The sequence below is a fragment of the Erigeron canadensis genome, chromosome 7 (assembly GCF_010389155.1).
Source record: "Erigeron canadensis isolate Cc75 chromosome 7, C_canadensis_v1, whole genome shotgun sequence".
Classification (NCBI taxonomy): domain Eukaryota; kingdom Viridiplantae; phylum Streptophyta; class Magnoliopsida; order Asterales; family Asteraceae; genus Erigeron; species Erigeron canadensis.
The window spans coordinates 5,125,697-5,141,539 of record NC_057767.1 but is presented as its reverse complement, the minus strand read 5'-3'; the positions used below and the strand labels follow the sequence as shown (position 1 = coordinate 5,141,539).

The window sequence follows — 15,843 nt, the reverse complement described above, 5'->3', positions numbered from 1 at the left end:
TTTATATTTAATTTAATTTAATTAACTGAAGCTGAGTGAAAGTAAGGGAAGGCTGTCACTTGGCAATTTTTTAAAAATAATTAATTTAGGAACCTTGCTTTATTAAAAAGAGAGATAAAAACAATTTATGCCCTTAACAAATTGATGATAAGTCTAATTCATTAATTATCTCATATAAATTAATAATTTAATATTATCAAATGTTATAAACATATAACTAAGATTATTATTAGGTTGATTTTAAAACCACATCAACATCAAATGCAATCATGATACCCGAGTCACTACAACACGGGATACTGCAAACTTATGCCTTTTGAGGCAAAAACCTTTTTGCATGGGGCAAATTAAAAAAACTTAGATGTCGATCAGGGTTTTAATCAATAATAAAGTTAAACTAAATTTAACAAAACTAGAAAAAACATGTTCTACTGAGATGTTAAAATACAAGTTCACAACTATATATGAGAACGAAACAAGTAAACAATTGAAATGAAAAAAACTCGTTATCATATCTTTATGTGAAATATATATGTGAAAGAAAATACTTTTTATTTAAAAGAGAAAAACAAAACTAAAACTATTATATTTGGGTAAAGTGCAAAAATCGTCCCTGTGGTTTATCAGTTTTGCAGATTTTCATCCCTCTGTTAACTTTTTTGCCAAAATTATCCCTGTGGTTTGCACTTCGTCTCAGCTTTTGTTAGCATTTTCGTCATTTCACTCCACTTCTTCCTCCACTTCTTTAGAATTGTCCCTATGGTTTGTTTGTTTTGCAATTTTCATCCCTGTTATTTTTTTTTAATTCAGACATTTGTTCATCACGTGTCAAAAACCGACTCGACCTATCCCAACCCGAAACCCGGGCAATGCAAAAAATCAAACCAGTGATCCCGTCCGTTACCTTATCGGGCGGTTCGGTTCGGGAGGGCCTAGGTCGGGTCTCGGGTTTTTGGGTCATATATTCATCCCTAGGTTGATATTGTAGGATAAACAAAGTATCAGAGTTTGGTGGTTGATAAAAGATGTTTTTGATACTTTTTCTTACTTTTAAAAAAAATTGTCGACCACTCATTCTACTACATTGTTACTTAGGTATTTTCAGTACCGATGTTAACAAGCCTCCTTTTTCGATAGAGCGGACCGTTACCCTGCTTTTTTAAATGGGACTTGTTCATACATATCATAACATTCGTAAATATATATGTATATAAATAAAAGATTATGCAGACAATGTATTTGATTAAATATCTGACTTTTGAAAAAAAAAAAATAATTACAGGGATGAAAATTGTAAAAAGAACAAACCACGGGGATGATTTTAAAGAAGTGGGGGGAAAATGGAGTAAAATAACGAAAATGCCTCTCACGTGACTTGCACATGGGGTGACTTAACAGAACTAGGAACGATCTGTAAACCACATGGATGATTTTGGCTAAAAAGTTAACGGAGGGATGAAAACTGCAAATTTGACAAACCACAAGGATGGTTTTTATACTTAACCCTTTTTTCTTTTGTTATGTATTTTCTTATATTGTTATGTAGTTTCTTGTTATATTTAATTATATTATAATCCCGGATATTTTAAACAAGTTTCGTAAATGCATGTCTATTATCAAAATGAAGCATAGAAAAATCCGTAAGGTAAAAATGTTTATATTTTTAGTCGCAAGTTATCAATGTTGCTATAATGAAAAGAGAAGATTCAACTTTTACTACATTATTAAAAAGATATTATTATATATTAGGCTTGATAGTTTTAAAATTTTTTAAATGGAAGGACTAAAAATTAAAATTCAAATATGATGTCATAAATTAGTTAGATAAAAAATAAATAATTAATAAGAAAAAGCCTAGTAATGCCAAATAAGATTTTCTTAAAAAAATATTGATGTCATCACAATTTTACTTTATTTATATATAAAATTAATATTAATATATGATTTGGGGAATTAACCTAGATTTCATAAAAAAAAAAGGCAAAAAAAATGTATAAGAAAGGCAAAAGGTAAAAGTGTCGAACACATGAATAAGTTTTATTTCATTTAACCATATATCTATGTATAGGGAAAAAAGATATTTGACAAAAAAAAAAAAAAAATACATATGGGAGCGGTTGCCCTGTTCCCCGTCATAGCTCCGCTCTATATGTGTTTTTTTTCATAGAGCATGCAACATTAGCCATCAATCCATCGTATCTTAAAGGATTATGATTAATCAATCTAATTCATATACTTAAAAATCAATTTAAAACTTTAAGAATTTGACATGTGTATTATAATAATTCTCCTTCCTAATTTTGCCCATGATTTTTCAAAGTATCATCATCTTAGGCATATTTTTAGTTACACCAATTAGGTTGATTTATCGTTATGTTATTTTAAAACCAACTTGAGTTCCAACGGGTTACGTAGGAAGTTATTGAGCTACAACCCGACCCGTAACTGATGGGCTACAATCCGATCCGAATTTGACCCACAAATCATTTGATTTATCATTTTCCTTTCTCAAAACCCTTGATAACCCTCTACCCCTTTTTTCATCTTCTGCACACAAACAGCCACCATGAATCTAACCAAGAAACTACTGAGTTCACTCAAACTCGCCAACTCGGTCTACTCAACTCACTTATCAAGATCCAATCAGGTAAATACTCACTTGCCCATTTGCCCATTATTTATAAATCTTCATAAAAATGTGTTCTTTTCATCAAAACCAGAACATACTTTTAATATAATCTTGCAATCTGAAAATTGGTCTGAAAAATTAGAACAAGAATTGGTAAATTCAAAAGCCCATTTTAGCCATGAAAGTGTTATGTATGTATTAAAGAAATTATCATTAAAAGAACCCAAAAAGGCTTCAACTTTCTTCAATTGGGTTGTGGGAAAACAAGGGTTTGAACCGAGCTCATCGATATATAGTTTAATGCTTCGAGTTTACGCGAATAAAGATTCGGTAAGACAGTTTTGGTATATTGTTCATAAGATGAAAGAAGAGGGCTTTTTCATTGATGATCAAGATTATCTGTTGTTAGTTAGGGATTTTAAGAATTCTAATAGGGTTAACGAGGTTGCGGTTTTGACTAAGTTTTATAATGCTATGGTGGTAGATAATGTTGTGAATGGTGTTGTTGAGGAAATTGTCCGTGTCGTTGTTGAATCGGATGGTTGGGGAAATGGGGTTGAAAAGAGGTTAAATGAGATGAAATTTGATGAAAAGTTGTCGGATAATTTAATACTTAGGGTTTTAAAGGAATTAAGAAAATACCCTTTGAAGGCGTTGGTGTTTTTTAGATGGGTTGGGGAGAAATTTGGTTTTGAACACAGTAGCGTTACTTATAATGGGATTTTGCGTGTTCTTGGTCAAGAGGATTCTATGGAAGAGTTTTGGGACGTGTTTGATGAAATGAAGAGTTATGGTTATGAAATGGATCTTGATACTTATTTAAAGATTGCAAGATTGTTTCAAAAGCGTAAGATGTTAAAGGAAGCAGTTGAGCTTTATGAGCGTATGATGGATAGCCCGTATAAGCCCTCAGTGCAAGATTGTAGTGTGCTTTTAAGAACCATTGCAGGGAGAAATTCACCTGATTTGGATCTTGTGTTTCGGGTCGTGGACAAGTTTAAAGAAACGGGTAATGTTCTGTCAAAGAGTGTTTATGATGGTATTCATAGATCTTTGACTAGTGTTGGTCAGTTTGATGAAGCTGAAAAGATGATGTCAGCCATGAAAGATGCGGGTTATGAGCCTGATAACATAACTTACAGCCAGTTGATTTTCGGGCTTTGTAAAGCTCAAAGACTAGAAGATGCATCAAAAGTGATTGAGCTAATGGAAGAAAATGGATGCATTCCCGATATCAAAACATGGACTATATTGATTCAAGGGCATTGTAATGCCAATGATGTTGATAAAGCTGTAATCTTATTGGCTAACATGATAGAGAAAGGATGTGAAGCAGATGCAGATCTTTTGGATGTTTTAGTAAATGGAATTTTGGGTCAAAAAAGCTCGGTTGTCGGGTATGAGTTGCTAATGGAGATGGTGAAAACAGGTGGGGTGAAACCATGGCAAGCAACATACAAGAATTTGATTCAAAAGCTGTTATTGGAGAAAAAGTTTGATGAATCTGTGGAGCTCTTAAAGTTAATGAAGAAAGACAATTACCCGCCGTTTTCTGAGCCTTTTGTGGAGTATGTTTCGAAATATGGGACTGTTGATAATGCTTTGCGGTTCTTGAAGGCATTGAGTTTCAAAGAAAGTCCTGCAGTTTCGGCTTACCAGAATGTGTTTCAGAGTATGTTTAATGAAGGTAGAGAATTTGAGGCTAAAGATTTGCTATTTAAGTGTCCTCCTCATATTCGTAAACACAAAGCGATCACTAGTCTTTTCGGTTCTGTTCAATCATTTGTAGTATGATTTTGTTTTTTAAAATAATTTTTGGTAGGCAGAGTTGAATCTAGTATGTCTCAACAAAAAAGCCTGTAATGCTTGAATCATTAGTTTTACAATTTTCTGGCATTTTACACAACTAGTTAGAAGTTGTCTCAATTATCTTCTTGCATCTGCTGAAATCCCCAAAATGACAGCCTTTCTTGAATTGAGCATCGTTTTTAGCATCACGAGATGTGTGGACAGTCCATGTAACATCTTCCAGCCAACCTCTCATTTGATTGATTGAGAGACATTGGCAGAGGATGCCAGGCTGGTTAATGATACTACATAAGCGGAGCCAAGGCACATTACACCGGCCCCTGACCTGTTTCACCTTAGGACAGGTAAAATTAATATGGTCCAAGGTTTATTCACGAGTGGGCTGCCGTAGGTGATATGTCGATATTGGCCCTCCAAGCTTACAAGTAGATTGTTTTTGGAACCCAATCGTTCGTGTAAATGGGTCGACCAAAAACTACGGGCTTACCAACCTGGTGTCAAAAAAGCCAAGAAAGCCATCAACAGGTGATTTGTACAATACTAAAATTGATGCATACGTCAAACACATCTGCTTAATGATGTTGCACCATAATCTATTTATGTAGTTTATGGATCAATTTCATGGCAGTGTAAAATTTATTATTACTGAGCTGCTCACAAGAGTTAGCTATGAGAATGACCAATTCTAATTAAATTGCAATAACTGGGCCTTAAGGTTTATTTTATCATAGTTAAATATCATTAGTTGAAAAGTAGCTTATGTAAAAGTTTAGGATTACTAAAATAGTATTCGCATAACACGTAGTGGTTGTTGGTTTTTCAAAACATTTATATTCCGATGTAAATTAAATTTAAAACAAATTTCATAAACTTCATTTAGTATATGGTATACAACTAAAGGTGATGGTGGTCGACTGCAAACTTCACTTATCGTCGATTTTGGGTTATCTAACACTCATTCCTCAAAAACATCTAAATGGATTATGTTAGTTGTATTCATTTGTCGATTTCTAGTACAAATAAAGACAGCTTCTATAGTTTCATGACTTTTTCACCAAATTAAAAGTTCCATTTTTTCCCCATACATATACATGACGTGGTAATCTCTTTTCCACATATTTAAATTTGTGATACAAGAATTTTTAGTTATAGCCCAGCCTATGCAACCCCATGCCATTTGATGAACATTAATATATATGTTCACAATTTATCTTCATTTAAATTCAAACCATGTGAGGCTCTTATTCTATCCAAAAAAGATAGAATAAGAATAATATGATGCCAAATTGTCATGGCCCCCATACCCACATTTCCTTACCTTATTACCATTTCAAACTAACATGAAGAAAAAAACTGAACAAACTGAAGAACAACAAGAACTTGAAATCATCAAGGCTGTGGCCCAAGCGTGGCTCGGTCACACCACCACGACGTCGTCACCTGCCTCCACGAACGAGTTTGATGCACGTCGTCTCAATTTCAAGAACAAGCCCACTCGGTTTAAGCTTGAAGCAATGACTAAACCATCGCGCGACTATAGCCACAATGATGGGCTTTTGACAAGTTGGGATTTCAAACAATCGCTTTGGGACTCTTATGAGTTAGTGGCTGTGTCAAGAAGGCTAGAGACCGGGTTATTATTGGAGAACGAGTTTAATGAGATGAGTAAGGGCCAATCTAAAAAGAAAAAGAAAGAGAGCAAGAATAGCCTCAGGAACGTACTTAATCGAACATCATCCAGGAGGTTTGATGAACAAATACCTTCCTAAATGATTTTTGTGAATTTGGGTAAGGTTATGGGCTTTGTAAATTTTCTTAATTTAGTTTGTTTCATTTAAAAGTTACTTTGAGCTCTTAGAAAATACAGATTCTGTATCCAAATGATGTACTTGATGATATAAAGAATGTCATTTACTTAAGTTAAGCATGAACACAAGATAGTTAATGTGGTTCATACATTCCTAAAGAGGTTTAAATATACTAAAACAGAGACAAAATCGATTAATGACTGGCCTTTAGAAAAGTCTGCAATGCATTCCTAAAGTGGTTTAAACCTACTAAAAATATCGAGTCACGACTAGCTTTTAGTACTTGTTTATGTACCATTCATCGTCCGTTTCCTCATTAGAAAAGTCTGCAATACATCATATGTAGTTGCATTTACTAGAACTACTTTGAAGCAATTTTTCCAGTCTTCTGAAACTAATAGTCTTTAGAGTTACTTAAAACAAAACTGATCAAGATCAACTGCAGATTGTTCCATATCATAATAGTAGATATTCCTCGAGACCATTTTGTTCTTTTCGGTAACCTCAAAACCCAAGTCTTCTAGCGCATGAAAAATGCTAGATTCTTTATCTTGGACCGATGATGAAGGGGATTGTACAGCCTCTGGGGCCTCGAGAGCCTGGGTAGGGGGTTCAGAGTCTGAATTTGATACACTGCAACTGATGAACGACGTTTCATTAGTAGGAACTTCTGTCTCCTGATCCTTATGTGGCTCTATATCCGCAAACAGATCTTCAAACTCCACAACCCCAACGAATTTATTATCGCAAAGTGCATTATCCTGATCCATTTCGGTATTTACTACCTTAGGGTCTTTCTGGTCATTGCCCACAGGAGTTGGAATGACATCAACCTGAATGTTTTATCTCTATCAGTCAAATGGGTAATTATCAAGTACATTAGCTTAAAACGAAAAGGATAGGTTGAAGGAACCATAAAAATAAATATACTTTCTGATGCCTCATAAACCCCCAAATCATTTTAGTATCTTTATCAAGAATGAAATATATAGTAATTGAAATAATCCAACTTCTGAAATTATATTTGACAAACTGATGATATACAAAAAGTTTAGGTACTTCAAAAAGAACTTTTTATTGGTCACCCCAATGTCAGCTTGTACAATATTGTCTGTTTTGACCCGTTACCCAACCTCACCAACCTGCCCAATTTTGGATCTCTAATAACAGTTACATACAATATTATAACAGCTATTAAGATTTAGGGAACGCCGAGGAATCACTGGCAGATCTATTCTGATATCAACATCCTGTCCCATAACATCATAGCAAATGCTACACAATTCGTTATCATATTTGCAGCAAAAAAATGTGTAAAGTTTCTATTACTAATTTAAAAAGATAACACAAAAGTCTAACAAACCATATTCCAAATAAAACTTACTGTTCAGTCCTGAAACACGGTCTAGTTATTCGATCAACTCCACATTCATCACAAAAATCACCCATATCAGATACACCACATAACCCGTTATAGTGATTATATCTCCTCTTTAAAGGAAGGACACGAGATGCATAAGGACATGTATGCGCGTTAAATGGACATTCATTAATTGCACTCAGCATTTCCATTTCCAGGCCTGAAGAGCTTGCAGAATCTTTAGCTGCAGCGGTTGTAGCGGAATCTTGAAGGCATTTCTTCAGATAATCAACATTCGAAGCACTAAAACCAACAGATATTGATTTGATGTCGATTTTCTCAGTATCTTTTTTGTCCTTAACACAAAAAAGGCAGTTTTCAGTATAGATTCAACTTGATGTCGATTTTCTCAGTATCTCACTATAAATCATATTACATTTGTTCACACTTTTAGGTGAGTGTGAACAAATTAAAAATTTTGTCACGCTTTTTAGTGTGTAGAAATATATTAAATTAAAAGTGTGTGGAAATTTCTCCACACTAAAAAGTGTGTAGAAATAAAAGTTCACACTTTTTAGTGTGAACTTTCATAATTATTTTGTCACACTCTATTTGTCCACGGTAACTAAAAAAGTTACCGTGAACAAATGAGGTGTGACAAAATAAGTTTAAAATTTCACACTAAAAAGTGTGAACTTTTATTATACACACTTTTTAGTGTGGATAAATTTCCATACACTTTTAATTCAATATATTTCTACACACTAAAAAGCGTGACAAAATTTTTAATTTGTTCACACTTACCTAAAAGTGTGAACAAATGCAATATTGTTTGTAGTGTCTTTTTTGTCCTTAACACAAAAAACGTAGTTTTCAGTATAGATTCAACTTGATGTCGATTTTCTCAGTATCTTTTTTGTCCTTAACACAAAAAAGGCAGTTTTCAGTATAGATTCAACTTGATATGCAAACTTTTTTAGGTTTGAAGTCCTAGGTATATGGGCTTGTTTATTGGATGATTAGTAGGCCCGTTTAAGCCTAACTTGTTCACCAAGCTATTAACCCTAATATGTAATCTATATATATCCCACATATGTAATTGTAATCTAATGGTTCAGAGCATCAATAAAATTACCCATTTGTAGCCTGTGGATTAGGCCCCCACTGGGGCCGAACCACGTTAAATCTCGTGTGTCGTTTATCTATTTTATTGTTTTCTCTTCTTGTTTAATATATTGCTTCCATTGTGCTAAGGCTAAGGTTGTTCCTAACAAACTTAATCCTCTAAAGTCTAATCCATTACTGTTCTTAAGATATCAATCAATGTTGATATGATATTAAGATTTTACAAACAGCTCAACACCATAAAATCTATATGATATTTAGTGGTTTAGGAAAGGGGGATATATGAACTTCACTCAAACTAAAAACACTACCACTATAATGTTATAAACTAAAAACATTTCATGAACATTCTTGATGGAGACAAACATTTAGTAGGATATTTGTAAGGAGAGGGAGAAGGGGCGTCAAAATGCGCCTCAGGCACACGCAGGTTCACCTGCGTGCCCATTTTTGGTATGGTAGGGAGAAAGGTGGGCCCACATGCACTTTTGACTGTTTTTAGTAGAAAGAATGTGAAAAATGGGCCCCAGGCTATGTTCCGGGGGTTTTGTGACAATACTTCGTAAATCATGAGATTTAAGTAAGAGAGATGTGTTGCAGATGTGGCGGTCCATAACGCAGTTCGACTACTCACAAAATCAACCCACCTAAAGCCTTATAGTTTTGGATTATGGGATAACCGAAACTTTCAGTTTGAATTCGGTTTTGGCCCAAAACTGACTCATACTTACCGTATAATAATGTACGAGCTTTACAAGATACTGGAAGCTCCATGTTGTAGCGAGAATATGACGTCAGTATTGTAACGACGTTGTTTGCCGGCCGAGCTGCTTGTCATTGACCATGTTCCACATGTGGTGGGATTTGGCCCTCCCCCATTTCTCAATTGCATAAAGATATAAGTAGGTTCTAGGCTCTTAGGACAAAGTTGAATGATAACAAGATAAAAGTGATCTATGTATTTGTTGTGGAATGAAAAAATGATATGATACTAATGTAACGTACATCTAGGGCCGTCCTCCCCATGAAGCATACAAAAATGTAACCTAAAATCTCGAATCCATTTTTTAGCTCCTTGAATTACCTTGCATGTTAAAACTAAAAAGAACCCTGATAAATACTTTCATTTTATCAAGTATAACGCTTAGGGCTATGGTGCTACATTCTAGTACTATAGTAGTATAACAATAAAAACCGTCTCTAAAACTAAAAAATGAACGTTCAAACACAGTATGTATATTTAGGCCCTCCCCAACGCAAGTTTTCTCACCCTTTTTCTCATGTGTTTTCTGAGAAAGCCATTAGCATGTATTTTTTCTGGAGCCATTTTCTGAAGAAAAAAGGTTGGAATTTTCTCACGAGAAGAGTTAGAAAACGAGTACCATATTATTTTATTCACGGGAGCACCTTTTCTTTTGCATTGTCATTTTGTTTCATGTTTTTTTTTTAGTAAAAAATAATAAAATATTTGAGAAAGAAGTAGGGTTGGTAAGGATATTTTCTGAAATATGAAATGAGAAAGAGATGATGTGGCACTGACGTGACAGTGAGAAAAAGGTGTGGGTTGGGAAAGGCCTCATGTGTATGAACATAATAACCAGCAAAATCCTAAACACTTTGGAAGTTAGGAATGTGAGTCGTGTAAATATTACTGTATTCTTTTATTTGGGGACTAACCCACATAATTAAGTTATCTATTATTTAATAGGATATGAAAAACCTAAAAAATCAAAAAAGCAAAGAACAAAAAAAAAAAGATCGAGAATCGTATATCGGTGGTACAAACCTTGATCATAATAGAAGACGGTTCCATGACAATATGAAAGAGCAAAGAAACCTACAAAGAATGTTAAATGACGAAGGAAAGAAAATCATGAACTAAAACGAATCCGGGATCCGATTTATATATCTTTTGGTCGTTATCATTAGAAGGAACCTTTTTTTTTTCTCATTATGTATCCTTCAATTTAACCAACTTTTAAATTATATATTTTTATTTCGTTTTTTATTTTTTTTAGACCACATATTTTTAAACTGCTACTTCCAAAATATTACACAAATACATGAAATGAAACATATAACAGTCGAAAAATATTATATTAATTCACATCCATAAATATAAAAAGTGTAACTTAGACCCATGTGGATACTAAATTAATTTGTATAATTCATATATCGTAAAACATATTAGAAGTTTTTTTCACTTTGTAAAACATATTAAATGGTTAAGAACATGTAAAATTACGGTGGAAGATTTCTTAATGTTTATACGGTATAGCCTCCTTTAATGACTAAAACTATAGAAATTAGAGCTATTAAAAGAAAATAATGGAAGTCGGAAATTGTGTTGATCGAAAGTTAAAAGAAAGTGGAGGAAATCGGCGGAGCTGTCGAAGACAGATTTGCAATACTGTTTGTGTTTTGGTGGTCTAAATGTCTAATGCTTGAATGGGTCCAATTCACATAAATTTTATTTAGATTTTTCCTTTTACAACCTTCAATTCTAATATTTTAATTTAAATAGTACAGTATAATACAATCCTTTGTTGTTTTTTTATGTTTTTATATAGAGTTAAATGCAAGAATGGTCTCCGTGGTTTGTCAATTTTTGAAACCGCAGTCCGTCTTTTGATTTTTTTGCAACTTTGGTCCCTGAAGATATGTTTCAGTTGCAACGGTGGTCCCTCACTAACGAAACCATTAGTTAGTGTCGTTAAGTTTCTCATGTGAGTAGTACATGAGAGGTATTAATGTCCTTCCCCTAACATAAACAGAAGGGTGTTCAAAAGTATCCGTATCTGAACCATGATCCCAAAATTCGATTTGATTTTCTTTGAAAAGTTGGATACAATAAATTTTGGATTCAAATTCGGATAGTGATTTTTGAAAAGTTAAATATCTGAAAATATCTAGAATTTTTTTTTTTTGGTTAAATTTCAATATCATTTTTTAAAAATTCGAAAATATCAAAAGATAACGAAAAATCCTAGTTTCAATATTCGCAAGTATCCAAAACGTTAGTCTCAATATCTAATAATATGAAAATATCTATGATACTTATTTTTTTTTTTTTCTAAAATTCAGATACTTGAGATATTTTTTTCTAGGATACTTTTTTTTTCCTTAAAATTCGGCTATCCAAATTTCGGATATTCAAAATTTCGGATATTGGATTTGAATATCCAAAATATCTAAAATTTTCAAGATAAGATTTTTGGATATCCGAAATTAGTCGAATATCCGACTTTTGGATATTCGAATATCCGAAGTTTTCAAAAATCTTTACCTAAATCTAAATCCAAATCTGAACTGAAACTTGAATATCCGACATTTAAATAATACCGGATTAGATTTTTAAATAACGTGTTTGGATACAAATACTTTTGAACACCCCTATGTTTGTGTAGGTGGAAGGACATTAATACCCCTCATGTGCTACTCACATGGGAAACTTAACGACACTAATTAACCATTCTGTTAGTGAGGGACCGCCGTTGCAACTGAAACATATCTTCAGGGACCACGGTTGCAAAAAAATCAAGAGAGGGACTGCTGTTACAAAAATTGACAAACCACGGGGACCATTCTTGCGTTTAACTCTTTTATATATTATTGATAAGTTTCAAATTTCAATATATAGATAAAATTGTGGAGTAAGTTGTATTTACGTAATGTTTTTACTTGTTAAGAATGTTACTAACAATATATCAATATCTTTTGTCATTTGATCTCCGTCAATATAAAATTTTGGCTCCGCTCCTGCTTAAGGATTTGAAATTATTTTTAAAGTTTATACAATTTTGAAAGAAGTTTCCACAATGTTAAATTTATGGAGCATGCAAATATATGTGGTATGTCTATGCTTTTTAAAGCAAAGTATGCTAAAAAAAACATGATTATTCCCGTTGAAAGCTATCTACAAATATAGATGTGTAACCAATTTTTATTTATAAATCGTGATCATGGAAAATAATCAAAAGTGTTAGCTTACCTATACCTAAGTAGAGAGGCTATTCAAAGCAGTCTTTTGCAGGTTTTGAGCCTCAATACTTCAACAGTGTATGACGAGGTTAAGATGTAGGCAAATCTTACCTCTACCTAAGTAAAGAGATTGCTTCCACTTTATACCTAACTGATCTAAACATCTAGTAATCAACAAGTTATTCATCTATGGGAAAATTGCATATATTCCCAAATATACAACTAAAATTACAAATATCCCCAACCAAACTTTTAAATAACAAATATACCTATTTTTTCTTTTAAATTTACACATTTACCCATTTATATTTATTTCATCACATACAAGTTTTATCATGACCATTATACCCTTATGAATTACATACAATTCACACATGTTCTCAGCTATATCTAAACTACATTTAGCTGTATAACATGCAAAAAAGAATATATACACATACATACCCAAAATTATAATATGTAAAGAATGACAATACACACACATATATATATATATATTATATCTATCTATAATATAACTAAAAGAGGGACTTTGAGGTATACTTGGCACCCTTAATCCCCTCCTTTAACCTAAACTCACTCCTAATTAATCCTATATTTTTTAAATATTATTTTTAATAATAATTAAAACTAGCCGACTTATATTGTTAATAAAAATCTTTTTCTCCTAAAAGTCTCCCAATTATCTATATATTTAACCTATTTGCAAATAAAATTTTGGCAGGCATGTGGTTCTACCTCCAAAAGTCGCCAAGCTTCTTCCCAAGAATCGTCTTCTCATTGAAGTATGTTTCTAATATCATATTTAATCTATTAATTCATATAATCTATGTGTAAAGTATATATATATATATTTATATTATGATCCATTACTCCGGTTAATTTATATTTGTTAGGGCAAATTAGTATTAATTTTTTTCGTTTCTTTTTTATGTGTGTGTTAACTTTTATTGCTATTTGTGTTAAATAAAAGTAGTATATGGTTTTTTATTTATATACTTTGTTAATATTTAATTATTATTATCATTATAGGTTCATTATGATTTCTTTTTCAACAACAAAAAATAAGACTAAATTAGTTCATCTTGAAGATCTTAAGCTAACACATTCCATCTTAAGCCAACACATGTTAACCATCATCTACGACTCCGTATTGTGCATGTAAGAGACTGTTCCGGAGTGGTACAACCTGAAGAAAATCAAAACGTCTAGATAAGCCGACCTTATTATTATTATTATATCTCTTTTAATTTCGTTTGTTGTCTATTATAGGTTCATTATGACTTCTTATTTAACAACAAAAAATAAGACCGCATTAGTTCATCTTGAAGATCTTAAGCTAACACATGTTAACCATCATCTACGACTCCGCATGGTGCATGTATCATCTGTTTCGGAGTGTAACAACTCGAAGAAAATCAAAACGTTCGAGATGATCTTTTTTGATGAATTGATATGTATTTTTCAAATTATATACTGTACACTTTTTGTTTCTCTTTCTGTTAAGCTTAACTCTAAATTGTTTAATCTAAAATTGTTGTTTGTGTTTGTAGTAAGTTTAGATATAACAAACTGCAAAAATTTTATTTAACTAAAGTTGAAAAAAAAGAAGGGTAAACTGAAATCAATACTTATATGGAGTTAATTTTCATATGTTTCCTTCTTTAATTTTCGTAGTGATTGAATTCTGATATTGGTCATATGGATTTAATATACTATCTAAATTTTCTAGCTTCGATTAAATATTTTGAGACAACCCGTCCATTGGACAAGCCTGAACATTAGTATGTTCATAAATACAATACATAAGACACAGCTAGTGTATATATATAAGTCAATACATATTATAGATGGAATAATGAAGAACATCCCAAAGCCTTTCGTCTCCTTCAAAGACGACTTATATATATACATTAATAGTATATACGCACACTATATTTACATATATACAAACATAAATACCAACATTTGATTTTTGACTTTTTGTCTTCCTCACCTGTGCACATTATTATTGAAGAGAAAAGAAAACTTAAAAGCTTAAATGGTTGATTAAGATTTGAGAACATCCATGAGAAAGATTGAAAATAGCTATTTATTATATCTTGAGAACTCAATGGTAAACTAAATGAAGGGTATAATAATCTAACTAATATCAAAAGATAAAATTAGGTATATATGTTATTTAAAAGTTTGATTGGGAATATATATAAATTTGGTCGTCTATTTGAGGATATATGCAATTTTCCCAACTATGATGAATAAAACTTTTTCTTTCAAAATATAGTATAATAATAATGAATGATGATAAATAATATGGTGTCTGTATGATACTAGCATTTGGGAAATGGGATAGATCAAATTTGATTTTTGAGAAAACATGTCACATGTGGTTCGATACTTCTTCTGGCTTCTGTCGTCAAACAAATATTTAAAAAGAAGAAATTGGGCCTCAACAAAACCTCCAGGCCCCAATTAATTAAATGATATTAACCCCATGACCGAAACTCGGCCTGATAAAGTCCTTGCCACTTGCCCAATAAGAAATTGGGCCCTCAACAATACGAAGGGTTATAAGTTACTTGAAGGCACATGAGTTTTTATTTGAGAATATTACATTTTTCGTCCCTGAACTCTGCACGTTTTGTACTTTTCGTCCTTAAAGTGAAAAAACCTTAAACTTGACATTTTTTTCACTTTTCGTCCCTGCAATAACGGTGTTAATTTTTCTCCGTTAAGATTGCCAATATTCGTTAGTTTTTTGTTCACTTGTCGTCCTTCCCATTTTTTTTCACTTTTTTTTTCCATTATCATAATTTCAAAACTAACCAATGGTGTATAACCGTATTTGAAAATAGAACAAGTGTTCATAGATATGTTATTTGAAAATAAATCGTCACGTGTTCATAGATATGCGTGCTTTGTATGTATTATTTGATACTAACCCTACTCAATTAATAGTTTCTTTTAAGATTCGTTGCCTATTCCTGTACGATTTCTACATTGCTCAACAGTTTTGACACTTTCAAAAGTAAAAATAAATAGTGAAAAAAAAGAAAGGACGACAAGTGAACAAAAGAACTAACGAATGTTGGCAATCTTAACGGAAAAAAACTAACACCGTTATCTCGGGG

At 32.4% G+C, this 15,843-nt stretch overlaps 2 protein-coding genes across 2 annotated transcripts; both read left to right on the top strand.

Annotated features, from left to right (window-relative positions):
* The first annotated feature begins 2,530 nt into the window (after nucleotides 1-2,530).
* Nucleotides 2,531-4,515, top strand: LOC122607023 (pentatricopeptide repeat-containing protein At3g48250, chloroplastic). Its single transcript, XM_043779942.1, has one exon. The coding sequence runs from the start codon at nucleotides 2,567-2,569 to the stop codon at nucleotides 4,421-4,423; it is 1,857 nt and encodes a 618-aa protein (XP_043635877.1). The 5' UTR covers nucleotides 2,531-2,566; the 3' UTR covers nucleotides 4,424-4,515.
* Nucleotides 4,516-5,669: 1,154 nt separating this feature from the next.
* LOC122607024 lies at nucleotides 5,670-6,357 on the top strand. The gene has a single exon (XM_043779943.1). The coding sequence runs from the start codon at nucleotides 5,779-5,781 to the stop codon at nucleotides 6,205-6,207; it is 429 nt and encodes a 142-aa protein (XP_043635878.1). The 5' UTR covers nucleotides 5,670-5,778; the 3' UTR covers nucleotides 6,208-6,357.
* Nucleotides 6,358-15,843: the final 9,486 nt, after the last annotated feature.

Coding starts and splice junctions, on each gene's coding strand:
- LOC122607023 (XM_043779942.1), top strand. CDS start 2,567: ATGAATCTAACCAAGAAACTACTGAGTTCACTCAAACTCGCCAACTCG.
- LOC122607024 (XM_043779943.1), top strand. CDS start 5,779: ATGAAGAAAAAAACTGAACAAACTGAAGAACAACAAGAACTTGAAATC.